Below are 13,425 nucleotides of genomic sequence, written 5' to 3'. Positions count from 1 at the left end.
GGCAAGCCCCAGCCCCGACCCCAGCCCCAGCAGCCCGCCTACCCTGGCAAGCCCCAGCCCCGACCCCAGCCCCAGCAGCCCGCCTACCCTGGCAAGCCCCAGCCCCGACCCCAGCCCCAGCAGCCCCAGCAGCCCGCCTACCCTGGCAAGCCCCAGCCCCAGACCCCAGCCCCAGCCCCAGCCCCAGCCCCAGCAGCCCGGCTACGATGTGACCCAAAGCAAAGCTGGCATGTGGGACTTTGTTTCCCAAGGAGGTGTTGGTCCAAGAGGCCCTAGACCATATCCAATGGCATCTACATACCACCCCAGGTGGCAGCATGAACTGGTGCCTATGTACAATGGACGTCAACCATAGTAGGTTAGTTAAATTTTAGGAGCTTGGAATTTTTAATTTGGATATAATGCTGAAGTGGGGGTAAAGGACTGGCATTTGAAATTGACATACAGGTGCCCTTTTTGCTGAAAGATCTGAGGAGTTTATCCCTCAATTTTCAAATGAAGGTAAATGCATTGCACTTGCTAAAATGGTGTGTTTTTGTTCTCAGGTCCCTGACCCCTTCCTGGAAGCAGTCTGTCTTGGCATAAACTTTGAAATTGAATAAAGTACTTGGAACTACACTCCCTGTGTCATTTGAAACTTCGAGTTTAGTGTCCTGCTGAGGGACACTGCTGCACAATGTAATGTCCTTACACATGCTATCTCCATCTAATATCAGATGTTGGGTTTATACTCTTGGAAAGGAATTACTTAAAATTATTAGTGTGTGCCATGTTACACTCTGCAATAAACCTTTTTGTCCTTGTCTCCCAAGCGGCAAGCTGTTCACTCCTATGAATTACACAAAGCACCGTAACTAAACCTTGAAAGAACTGTCAGTGATTTGACATAACTCTCGTACCTTTTTAGTACTATCCTAATGTTCCAAAGAACAAAGCTTGTTCAACGTATCAAGTCACATTTCACTGCCCCAAGAATAAAAAGAAAACATGGCAGTTTCATTCTTCCTTCCCAGCTGCAGGAATAACAGTTAAATTGAAACTAAAACCAACAGGGATGTTGGCAGTTTGCCAAGCAGGTGGTTGCTCTCAAGAAAATTACAGAGGACCGGCATCAAGAGTGAAGACTGGTCTGCTGATTCTCTACCATGATCTGAAACTCACAGCCGTGGGCTGCTCACAATTGAGCAAACAGCTGCTTGTTCTCTTGGTGGCTGAGGATGCTTTCTGTTTACAGATGGAGATGTTTTACCTTCTAAGTGCTTTTTACACTACTGCTGTTGCTGTGCAATATTGGGAATTGCAGTTAAGTCTTAACATTGCTACGGTTGGGGTATTGATACAGGAAATTACCCTAGACAGCTGAGTAGAGTAACAATAAGGTGCTACAAAAGAACATGTAATCTACTTGAATGTCTTCAAATGTAAACCCATGAACACATTGATCAACAGTTTTCATAGTTTAATTCTTTAGTTTAAGGTTTATATGGTTGAAATCAGCTGCCATTGTGCTTGATTGGAATAAAAATGTGAAACATTCATAGCAGAGAGCCTAAAAAAGCCCTCTGAAAGCCAATATTCTGTAGTTTCACTATAAGAGAAGAGCAGAACTTGACACCACATCTGTCTAATGAATGAGCCGTCATTAACAAAGAGCCTGCCATTCAACACATATCACACATATCTCTTTAACCCAGTAAGAGATGGTTTACAGTAATGAGGTGTGTTTTGTAGCTGAAGAAACAGTCACCACTTAAGAGGAGGACAATTGTATCAAAGCATCATCTAAATATACTGTGATACAACAAGACTGACACTTTTATTACACCTTGATTTGTTTTATCTCATATCCAATGCCAGCAGTGTTATTTTCAAGTGTAGATCATAGTTTTGAGACTGCAAGCAGATTGCATAGCTTTTAAATAGTTGATAGCCTTAAACTGTATTAAATAAGACATTTTTAGCCGTGCTAGTGGTTTGGCTCAAGGGAGGGACAGGTCAGTCTGCAGTCCACCACTTTGGTCCAGACTGAAACAACTGTCAGGATTACATTTGGCACAGACATTTGGGCGTCACCTGATAAAAGCCCAACCTTATATTTTAAAGGAAATACTTGTCATTTAGCTCATTCAAACCCATTTTACAAACTGTAGCCTACATGTACTTCCCATTACAGCAAAATAATTTTGTAAATGATGTCGCTGTGTGATATATTTATCCTTTGGCAGCATCAGACGCGTCTTTTCACTCCGAAGACTCTTTTATGCTCCTTTCAAAACAGCTGGAGATAGGCGCGTATGTCTCTCTTCTTCATGCTGTTTTAAACATACATGTTGGTTTCTTTGTCTGGGCACTGATGTGAATATAAAGAATGGCTTGGGAAATTCAGACTCATAAAATACCTTCTGAACTCAATTTAACATGATGTGAATCATGAGTCTCAGGCTCCTCGTCTTTTTGCTTTCCTCCTACTTCTTCTGTTTTTCTTTTTCTCCCCCCTTTCCCTCTCTCCCCCTCTCTCTGATAGCTGTTATTAGTTTAGTCTTCTCCTGTTTGGGGGAGATAATGACAGGGAGCAACAACACACACACTCAACAGACACATACTGAGAATCAGTGCACAAAAAGCAGCGCTCTGTGTTATTAAGCAGTGAGTCTGTGTGGTTAAAATGACACAGCTTTGACTGTTTGAAGCTCTGCCAGCTTCACCATCTGATCCCAGATCTTCCTCCAGCAAAGTGGTCAGCCCTGCTGGCTTCAGTCCGGCCTCCAAAGCTTCAGTTTAGGGCCAAAAGTCTGCAGGTTTTCCCCCTCAGCTGCTGTAGTGGAATCACATGGTTGTTCACCGCTGCTGGAGAGAGACGCCAAAGTCTAAGTGAAACAGCATTTTCAAAGCATCTTCTTTGATTTGATGTGATACTCTGCCAAGAGTAAAAATCTTCTAAATGTGTTCATTTTACCTTTTTAATCTGTGCCTGGATTCAAATCTGCATCAAAATACATAAGAGAAGGAGTAATGTGCTGTGAATAGCTTTGTTTTTTAGTTTTTTATTGTGGGTTTCTTGGAATACCTGGTACTATTTTGCACAGTTAGTTTGATTATTTATGGTTTAATTTTCAGCACAGTGATAGGAAGACCCTTTAGTTATTGTTCAAATTTTAATTTTAAAGAGACGTCACTGAAATCTTTTATAAATATTTGATATGGCACTATCTAACAAAAAGAGAACCAAATACATAAAACAGAATAAATAATGCCGAATTTCAAGATAATTTCTTGAGTTTGAGGGATTCTCTGTTAAGACAGGGTTTCCAGGATTTAGGCTGAGCAGACATTTTTCCGGTTTGGTGGTACTAATGAGTCATGAGGTTATTAATGTGTTTGTCTTAAAATGACTTGTTAGCTATGATGCTCACGTATACCATCTACAGTAATGACAACATACAATAAACATCACAGAAGGAATGTGTGACCAGTATTTTTATTGGGGAAAGGTTTGTTTCGGGTGCAATCTCAGATATTTTTGAGGAAGTCACAACAAAGATTAATCAAAGATTTTGTCTAATGTGTCCTTGAGAAAGACAGCAAACCCTCTCTCGATGGCCGAGCCAGAGGCACACTATCAAGCACTTTGGTATGATATATGCAGTTCATTTAGCTTAGAGAAGGTTTTCCTCAAGATGCAAACTGAGGTTCACTGACTGAGTTGTACCACTAGGTGTCCTCCAACTTACATGAAGGTCAGAACTGAGAACTCATGGTTTATCACAATGAGACAGACAAGAAGGGTAATTCAGATATTTTCTAGGATCAAATCCTACCACAAACTAACCTGAGAGACATTAAATCAACTTCTCACGAGTATGTTTGATTTGTAAAAGGGGGAAAGATGTGAAACAAAACAGTGATGTCAGGTTCAAATTTTCAAGTTGTGAATGGAAATAGTCAACAGGTCGAGTGTGGTCCCTGCGGAGAAGTAAGAAGAAGATATACTTTATTAATCCCCAGAGGGAAATTCTTTTTTTCACTCTTACTTTACACACAGCCCTGAAATACAACCATGCACATGCAGGTCTTATAGACATGCAAACGTGGAGAGATGGTGGACTGATGGGCTGCCACGTAGAGGCACAGTTAAGGGTTGGGTGCCTTGCTCAAGGCCATCCGGTTCCCAAGCCAAGTAAGTCCCTAATGACTACGACTTTATGCGGCATAACTTAACTGTTTTTTTCTTCTTTTCTGCCTCATCATGACTCAGATTTATCTTGTGACTCTTTAGAGGGGCCCGACCCACCCCTAGTTTGGGAGCCACTGGATAAAAGCTGCATATAAAACCAGTAAAAAAGGAAAAATGCTGTTTATCATTGATGCATCAATATTAATAATGTAGCCGAATATATCATAATGTAACTGTTGAGTTGATAATACTTTTACTTAGAATTTTAAAGGCAATTCCACTTGTAAAGGCATATTTTTACACAGTGGTATTGGTACTTACTTAAGTAAAAGTAAAAGACAGTGAAATTCAGTGAAATACTCACTAGGTGGCGATGTGGTTTTAAATATCTGGGCATTAACAGTCAAGACTTGCGAGGTAATGATATCAAATGACTTTGTAAAGCTCTTTAATGTCGAGCAGTGGTTTTAAAACTGGGGTGCGGACTCATTCAGCCAATACCTGCAGGTATAAATATATATATATATATATATATATATATTTTTTTTTTCTTCCATTTATCCTATGAAAATATAAAAATACAAAATATCCTGAAAACAAATCCTAACTTTACCTTTGTAGATATCCTGATCAGTTGTTGAAAAGTTCAGTTTCAACAGATATTTTAAATATTCTAGATTTTTGCTTATAATATTTTTATTTTATTATATTTTATTGTATTATCTGCTCTTTGCACACGTTTCCCCTGTACTGCTGTACCACATTTGAATTTCTCCTATAGGGGATCAAACAGGGGGAGTCCTTACTGTGAAAATGATATATGTGTTCTTGTTTTATTTTTCAAATGTTCTAACATTTTATTCATTTTAAGACATTTATGGTCATAAGTGCGTTTTTTAAAACGCTCCCTTGTTTTCATTAATGGTGTTGTAGATTTCTAATCTAACTGATATTATATTTTTATATAATTATTATTATTTTTCAGTTGTTTTTATTAGTATGAGTGAATCTTATGTTTACGACTTGTCTTCTAGATTGCCTCTATTGTTATGTCCATAACTTTATTTTTATTTCAACCTACACTACTTATTTTATTTGTATATATTTTATTTGTTTATTCTTACAGGAACAGCACATTAATAAAAGTCATTGCAGCAGAGTTAGCAGCTCATTTGGATCTGCTGTCTCTGGCCCTGCAGACAGAACACAACCACAGAGCAGTAAAACCTAACCCAGCACCCTGCATGGACTCCATCCTCCACCCTGCATGGACTCCATCCTCCAGCCTCACTAACAGAAAGCTTCCTCAGCTGAAGGCGGGGCCAAGCGGACGCGCGGCCCCGTCCCTTCAGGCGCGCTCCCGGGCCGCGTCTCCTCCAGCAGCCAGTGGAGCAGCTCTCTGTGGAAAGTTGAGTCTCTCCGGCGGCGTCGTGCTGTTTCCTGCTGTCAGTCGTTCCTCTCTGCTCCAACATGCGTCTCCTCCTGCAGACATGGGATTTATAACCGCGGGCTCTGCTGCTGCTTCTGTCCGTGTTCTGGTCTCCTTCAGCCGGGGAAAACCTGCAGCGCGTCTCAGAGTCTGAGCGGTTTTATCTCCACCGATCCGCGTTTATTCCCCCTTTCATATATTGGTTTCCTGGCGCCTCATTTATGGACCACAGAAGCTCCGAGTGAGAGTGTTTGTAATTTCCGTTCACACCGCTGAAGATGGAGACAGTGATGGAGAGGGAGTGCAGCGCGCTGGGGGGGCTCTTCCAGACTGTCATAGGAGACATGAAGGTAACATGAAGCAATATTTCATCTGATTTGTGATTAAAATCAGTGTTTCACACATTAAACATTGAAGGCAGGAGGAGGAGAGAGCCCTCTGTGCATCCTGTTGCATCAAACCAGGAACAGCAGACATTTTGATTATTGGAGATTTCCAGGCGTCATCATTAATTTGCTAATTATCCATAGGAGGGAGGGAGGAGAGGGGGAGGAAGGGGGAGGAAGGTGGGTGTGTTCAGGCTCCGGTGCCTTCATTTTCAGGATCTGAGCGCCTGTAGCTGTCTGTAAAAAGATGATAACAGCGTGTAGAGCTGCAGCTACAGGGGATGAATGACAGGGACAGACAGGAGCAGAGACAGGAGCAGATAAAAACACACTTCAGTGCAGTTTGATGAGTGCAACGTCCTCCCTGAGCTCACACACACACACACACACACACACACACACACACACACACACACACACACTGTCTCATATTTCACAGGGGCTCTGATGCTGCAGCCCATTATTGTCATTATGGGTCCGTCTCTAGATCATTGTCTGGATTAATCGATCAGTTGTCCACAAAGTGTCAGAAAATGAAACCACTGTGTCCAATGTGATGTCCTCAAATGTCTTTTTTTGTCCACAGTCCAGATATTCAGTTATAGAGGACTAAATAAACCAAAGTATATTCCCATTTGAGAGGCTGAAATCAGAGAATTTGGACATTTTTTCTTAATAAAAATGACTCAAAGCGATTAATCCATTATCAAAATAGTTGGCGACTAATCGTTGCAGCTCTAATGAGAGGGATGTTGATGACAAAGGATGGACTGATTTGGATTTTCTGATACAGATGAACTGAGAGAAAAGTGCTTTTAAGACTTTCTTATCTCTGTTGTGCTACAGAATAGGAACTTGAACTCAACCTTCATAAAAATGACGTCAGAGCTGAAACTTTAATGGATAAATCGAACAACATGATGTTCAGCTTCTGAAAGGAGAGGATTTGCCTGATTTTCTTTCTTCTATATGATAGTAAACTGAATATTTGCGGGTTTATATTTTGACTTTTTTAGGAAACTGATTGTTTTACCGTCCTCTGTCTTTAGGATTAATTGGTTGATGGAGAAGATGATTGATTGGCAGATTTATTGATAATGAAAATAGTTGCAATCCTAAAAGACATGAAGATTGGTACAGACTGTCTGTGTATAACTGTTAGTAGTTATTTGTCTCTATATCCTCAATTCAGTTCACCAGTGGAACTTAAAGGTCCAGTGTGTAACATTTCGAAGGATCTATTGGCGGGTCCTCTTCTGGCGGAGTCCGCCACAGGCAGATTGTAGTCTACAGGCTTTGTGATTGTGTGTGATGTTTGTGTGCGTGTGTGTGCGTGTGTGTGCGTGTGTGTGAGTGTGTGTGATGTTTGTGTGTGCGTGTGTGTGTGCAGGGACAGACTTGTTCACATTGTGATGACTCATCCCGCATTTAGGACAACAGGCCACGAGGTTCAGACTGACTCAGGCTCTGCTGAGGGTTGACTTTATGTGCAGGTTGTGGTGAACAGTGACGGTTCGCCCACAGTGTCCTCACAGGTAACAATACGTGTGTGTTGTTGGGGGAGGGGCACCGTGGAGACAATCACACACCTGTTTCCGTGGTGACGTAATAACAGACAGGTGGTTTCTAACAGGTGTGGTTGGTTCACAAAGGGAGGTCTGGGAAATCTGCCACACCCTCCTTTCTTCCTCCGCTTGTTCTGTCCCTTCTCTTCCCTTTCCTCTCTTTCCTCACCCTCCTCTTCCTGCAGTCCTGTTTTTCCTACAGCATGCCCCACCTCCCTCCGCACCTCTTCTTCCACATGCAGTCTTCCAGCCCTTCTGCTCCTGTTTATTCTCTTTTTTATTGTCCCCCTGCATCTTCCTCCTCATTTGCCTCCTCTTCTACCTCCCTTTAGTGTTTCTCTTCCTTCCCCCTCTTCTCCTCCTCCTACATCCCCCTCTTCCTCATTTTCTTTCTTCCTTTCAGCATCCTTCCTTGTTGCTGTTCTATCTCTTTTCTCTCTCCTTCAGTTTGCTCTCCTTTCCTCTTCTCCATCCTCCTTTGTGTCTTTTATCTCCTCCTCCTCCTCTTTCTCTCCCCTCTCCTCTGTCCTTTCTCTGCTTCTCCTTTTTTCAGCTCTCATGAATCTCTTTAATCTCTTCGTCTTCCTGTGGTAACGTATAACAAGCTGGTGCTCCTAATGACGTTGACAGCAGAATGAATGAAATGCTTCCACAGTGATGTGACTGTAGAGATTCCCACCTGCTTTCTAACCTGTTGTGTTCGCAAACATGGCCGCTGCACATCGGCGCTGCGAGGGATGCAGCACTGTGAATGTGAACAGAGTAGACTTGTGTTTGAATGTTTTATTCATGAAGAAGATATTTCAAAAGAGCAATTTATGGTTGCTCAGAGCTCATTTGAACTACTTTATATACTGTTGGGTAGTTTAATCTCCAACAATGCATCATATTTTATGAGCTCATCACAAGTTCTGTTTGTTCAATCTTAATCTAACTGTCAGAGATAAGAAAGCAGATGAAAAAGCATAAAGTAGACTTCCCCAAACAGCTGTTCCGATACCAGTTTTTCCTTCCTGATGCGATACCTGAGCTCCATATCGGCCGAGTACCGATCTGCTACTGCGCTGTATGAATGCTGTCGTTCTGGCTCAGGTTGGTAAAACATGAACAAATACATACAGAGAATGAATGCCACACAACTTTCTTTTATTATCAAGGTTGACAGTTATATTGCTGAACTTTAGCTAGCTAAAGAGTAAGCCAATCAGACCAGGGCAGGTCTTGACTTCGCCATCCTGGGTAAAACAAAGGCAATGATGGGAAATAGCCGCGTCCTAATACTAAAGCAATCCAGCATTTCCAGTACTGGTATTGGAACAGTTCTGTTTTCAGTGGCGGATTCATCCACATTTGGTTCTCCAGTGATTATTGGAGGCAGCAGGATGGTGTACGTGTGACTGAGTCAAAATAAACTACATGTCACCCAGTGTGGCTCACTGATGTGTTTTTAATAGCTGTTGGACGACAGTGGATGGCGCCGAGGATGAAGATATATATATCTATTTACTCAGAGCAATCATTTTTTATTTTCATCTTTAATTGCTGACTGAATAATCGAAATGAAACGCAGCTCGTTGTAAGACCGCTCGATGTTTTATTCATGCACGTGACTCGCAGACAGCCAGACGCAGGTTCTCCCTTGTTAGCATAAACGTGTGGGCGGAGAGAGATTTCACTGTGTCACTGTGGAGGAGACTCCACTCTGATGCTTCTAATTGTGTTTGTGTCTGTGTGTTTGGATATTCAGGCTGCGGAGTCAGGTGACTAATCCTTATGTTTAATTAAAGGAAAACAATGAGAACATTTTACAACCACTGGGTTAATGACGGCAAGTCAGAATGCCTGCTTGTCTGTCACTAATAATTAATGGCTTTTTTTTTTACTCCTCACACAGTCTGTCATTTAGGGATGAGATGTGAAACAGTAGGTTAATAGCCTTTTTCCACTGCGGGAACTTAGCAACCTGTAACACAGGGCTTCTCCAAACATGTAGGAACCTGTCAGGCTTCGGTACTAGCGTCTCCCTTGCTTGCACTTTATTTTAAAAACAACATGTTGGATATATATGGGATTAGCAACGCAAAAGTTTGACCATCTACAGCATTTTTACGTGCTGTTTAGTTCCCTTGAAAACCTGGAAAGTCAGAGGCTACTTTTGCAGTCATGGAAACACCTGGAAATCTATTAGAATCCTGGAAAAAATCTATGTTGTCCTGGAAAATTTTGATTGTATTTTTAGCGTGTGCTGCGGCCAAATTGATTTTATGGTTAGAGGAAACTGTAGTCAATAGACCTTTTTCACAGCAGCCATTTTGACATGAAATAATAGGGTAACACAGGTGTTAACAATGATACTAATTAAGGTTCTGTTCCATTCAGGTCAGACAGAGTGAGGGGGGGCGTGTTGGCTCACTGGAAAGGGCTCTGCTACGCTAAATTGAACAAAAACTCAATATTGTTTGTGTTTACCCTATTATTTCCTGTAAAAATTGCTGCTGTGAAAAAGGTCTATTCAGAAAGCAATAAAATCAGCTGTGGTGAGAACAGTCCAGCCCATAAACGATGACAACTGTCTGTGAGTGAGTGCTGTCCTGCATCGTCAAGTAATACTCCTGGAAAGCGTCCTGGAAATGTTTCTTTTATGTTGTAATTGAAGATTATTTTCATTGCTGATTAATCTGTTGGTCAGTTTCTCTGTTTATTGATTAGTCTGGTCAGTTCACTGTTTCCAAAAGCCCACGGTGACGTCCTCAAATATTAAACCCTTGTCGTCCACCAGCCGTGTTCTGTTACTCTGTTGAGGGCCCGATGTAACTGCGCTGTCATTCGTAGCCTCCTCCATCGTTTTCATTTCCTCGCCAGCAAACACACATTTCCTCTCTGCAGGTCGGCTACACCTGCAGCCAGTATGTCGTATATCCACGTATGTATGTATGTGTTCACGTACTGTGGAAGTGTGTGTGTGTGTGTGTGTGTGTGGGCTGTGTGTGGCTGTGCGATGTTCATCATCCACACATCATTGTGCTGGTTAAATTGAAAGAGACACATTACTGTTGATCCATTTAAGTGGAACCGAGCTACATGCTTTTCCCCGGAGGAGAAACTGGTTCATCCTCTTCACTGTGAGCTGCTTTACACCGAGCTTCACATCCGCCTCTAAACTGTCTTTTATAGTGTTTACCCCTGTTGAATAGACACTGAACTGAAGGTTTACTGTTGCTGCTGTGGATTTGGAACGAGCCCACATCAGTGTCCTCACAATGTTTGTGATTTTTGGCCTCTGGTGGACAGAAACACTCTCAGAAACACTTCATCCAAAGGTTTTACAGTTAATCTGTTAACGTAGTCATTGGGCAGCAGGAAGTTTAGCTTCTGTTTTGATTGAGCTAATAGGGATCCTACAAAATCCTACACATCCAGCAGGCACAGAACAGCATTATTACCTGATTTGAGTCATGTTTGTATCCAATATTTACTCTCACTATAGCTCTACTTTGATCTCCACCAACTCCTGAGCAGCAGCGGATAGAGAGATATCCATGCAAACAATCACATATATCAATATTTGCTTGGAAAAGCCCCCAAATTAAGATATTCTAACACAAAACTCATTACATTATTGTAGCACATTGGTAAAGCTTTTTAGTGCTACAATTTTCATTATTGATTAATATGTAGATTATTTTGTCAGTCACAAGTTCCCAGAGTGCAAGGTGACGTCTTCAGATATTTTTTGTCTGAGCCACAGTCCAGAACCAGAAGATAGAGTTTATAATGACGTAAAACATCAGCAAATCCTCACATGTGAGAATCTGGAACGTGCAGTTTGTTGGCATATTATCAACATTGTGGGCAGTCAGTTGACTAATTGGTTAATCCGCTAATCGTTTCAGCAGTCATTAGATTAATTGGTGGCTGTAAAGCTCAGATTCTACTTTCTGTGTGGACATGTTCCAACCTATGACCCCTCTGAGTGAACACTATGTGCTGTTGGAGGGTTCAGCCCCCCCGCAGACTAAAAACGGGTTCAGATAATGCGTAAATGAAAAGATGAACTAGGAGAAATAGCTCTGTAATTCGACTGTAGATTACATTTCATTTTCTGAGGGATTGACACATACACGCAGTGTGTTAAATATGATAATTAACAGACTTCCAGTTCTTCCTGTGAGAGACAAGTGACAGGAAGTATTACTGTAAACAACAAACCCATCAGTAAACACACTTTCTTAATTATGTTGTCTTTGAAAACAACTGTGATGCTAAGTTATTGTAGCTTTTCTAACCCTGTTGTTGCTACCAGGGTTCAAGGCTCTGTGTGTGTGTGTGTGTGTGTGTGTGTGTGTGTGTGTGTGTGTGTGTGTGTGTGTGTGTGTGTGTGTGTGTGTGTGTGTGTCTAAAGTAATGCCGTTGAGCGCATTAGCTGAATGCTAATCACCATTTATCTTGGACTGAGCTGTCGTCTTAATCACCTCTGAGCTAAAATAATCCTGCTCTCTTTTTTTTGGGGTGGGGGGGCCGTGCATCAGTATCGCGATCGTCATGGAAACCTCACGGAGGGAGCTGCTGTATCGGCTTTGGTGCCTCGGCCAAATGGGTCACTGTGCTGTTGTTTTTTTGTTGTGTGCTCGTCTGTTGGCATTGACTCTCTCTGAGTCTTTTTCTGCTCTCTGATGATGATTTACTGTCTGACGTCAGGGGCAGTGTTTCTGCTTTTAAGAGGTGAATTCCACCGTTGGGTACTTGGTTGGATTTGGTTGATATATTATTCTGGAGTTAGTGTCGGATGCGTTCACCAAAAGCGGGCCTTTTTTCCAGTAAATGCCCGAAGACACTACTGTAACAAGTATTCACTATCATAGATTTGTGAAATGGTATTAATCTTCTTAACATCATATACACCTTTAAAGGAAATTCATTATGATTTAAAAGTTATAGGCAACCTTATTTTAAAGGTTGAAGGCAGCTTGTGTGCTGATTTAGAGGCAATATATCCAAAGTCCAACTGCCTTTCTTTTATTACATTTTGTTATATTTTGTTAAGATGTAAATATTGGCTACATCTCTGATACATGATAAAATAGATATATAGATGTACAGTAGAATCTTAATTTAACTTCAAGCTCTAGTGAAAGTATATATATATATATATATATATTATTATATAATATCAAAAACACTCTTGTGTCTTAAATAAGAGCCAGCAGCCCGTTAGCTTAGCTTAGCACAATAACTGGGAACGGAGGAAACGGCTAGCATGGCTCTCTCCAAAATTGACCTACAGCACCTCTAAAGCTCACAAATGAACACATTAAAGCTCGCCTGTTACATCTGTCCAACAAACCGAGGTGTAAAACCAACAATCCACTGTTGTTAGGGGGGGGGGGGGCCTATGTGCCGGACTATTTCTTGGCTGCGAGCGGTACCCTTCTGGAGTCTCAGCTGGTTGCCTGGCAACTGGTCCTGGCTGACAGTCCGGCACATAACCCCCCACCCCTCCGTAAAACTACAACTTGACATTTTTACACTTCAGTTTTGGTGCAGATTCAACAGAAGAGGTACAGCGTGTTAATTAGGGAGCTCTTCTTTATGCTAAGCTACGAGCTAAACTATCAGAGTGATGTAAGTCTTCCTGTCCAACCTCTCGGCAAGACGGCGAATAAACCAGTTTCCCAAAATGTCAGAATATTCCTTTTAAGGTCCAATTCATCTGCCGGACCGCTTTGGCACCAAACACATGCTGAAGGAGGTGTGCCGAATAAGCCACGCCCACAGTGATGACACACTCGTAGAAATGTTAAATGACAGCGTTTGTGGCAAGATTTCAGCATGTAAAAGTCAAATAGCAAGACAAGGCAACAGTTTCCCCTC

At 41.8% G+C, this 13,425-nt stretch overlaps 1 protein-coding gene and 1 long non-coding RNA gene across 4 annotated transcripts in view; both read left to right on the top strand.

Moving 5' to 3' along the window:
• Positions 1–163: 163 nt before the first annotated feature.
• On the top strand, positions 164–618 carry LOC127358269 (uncharacterized). The gene is made up of 2 exons (XR_007882409.1): positions 164–358; positions 546–618. It is a non-coding gene; the product is annotated as an uncharacterized LOC127358269 (long non-coding RNA).
• A 4,894-nt stretch (positions 619–5,512) lies between these two features.
• The window catches only part of LOC127358265 (protein MTSS 1), a 62,903-nt gene continuing 54,990 nt past the window's right edge, over positions 5,513–13,425 (top strand). For 2 of the 3 annotated variants that reach the window (XM_051391251.1, XM_051391249.1), the window contains exon 1: positions 5,514–5,953. In XM_051391251.1, coding sequence (XP_051247211.1) covers positions 5,882–5,953 — 72 coding nt within the window. In that variant the 5' untranslated portion in view covers positions 5,514–5,881. Of the gene's footprint in view, positions 5,954–13,425 lie in introns of all 3 variants that reach the window. The other variant, XM_051391250.1, reaches the window with a different exon arrangement.

The sequence above is a fragment of the Dicentrarchus labrax genome, unplaced genomic scaffold, assembly GCF_905237075.1.
Source record: "Dicentrarchus labrax unplaced genomic scaffold, dlabrax2021, whole genome shotgun sequence".
NCBI classification, from domain to species: domain Eukaryota; kingdom Metazoa; phylum Chordata; class Actinopteri; family Moronidae; genus Dicentrarchus; species Dicentrarchus labrax.
Note: the sequence above shows the minus strand (reverse complement) of the source record. Positions and strands in the feature narration are given on the sequence as shown.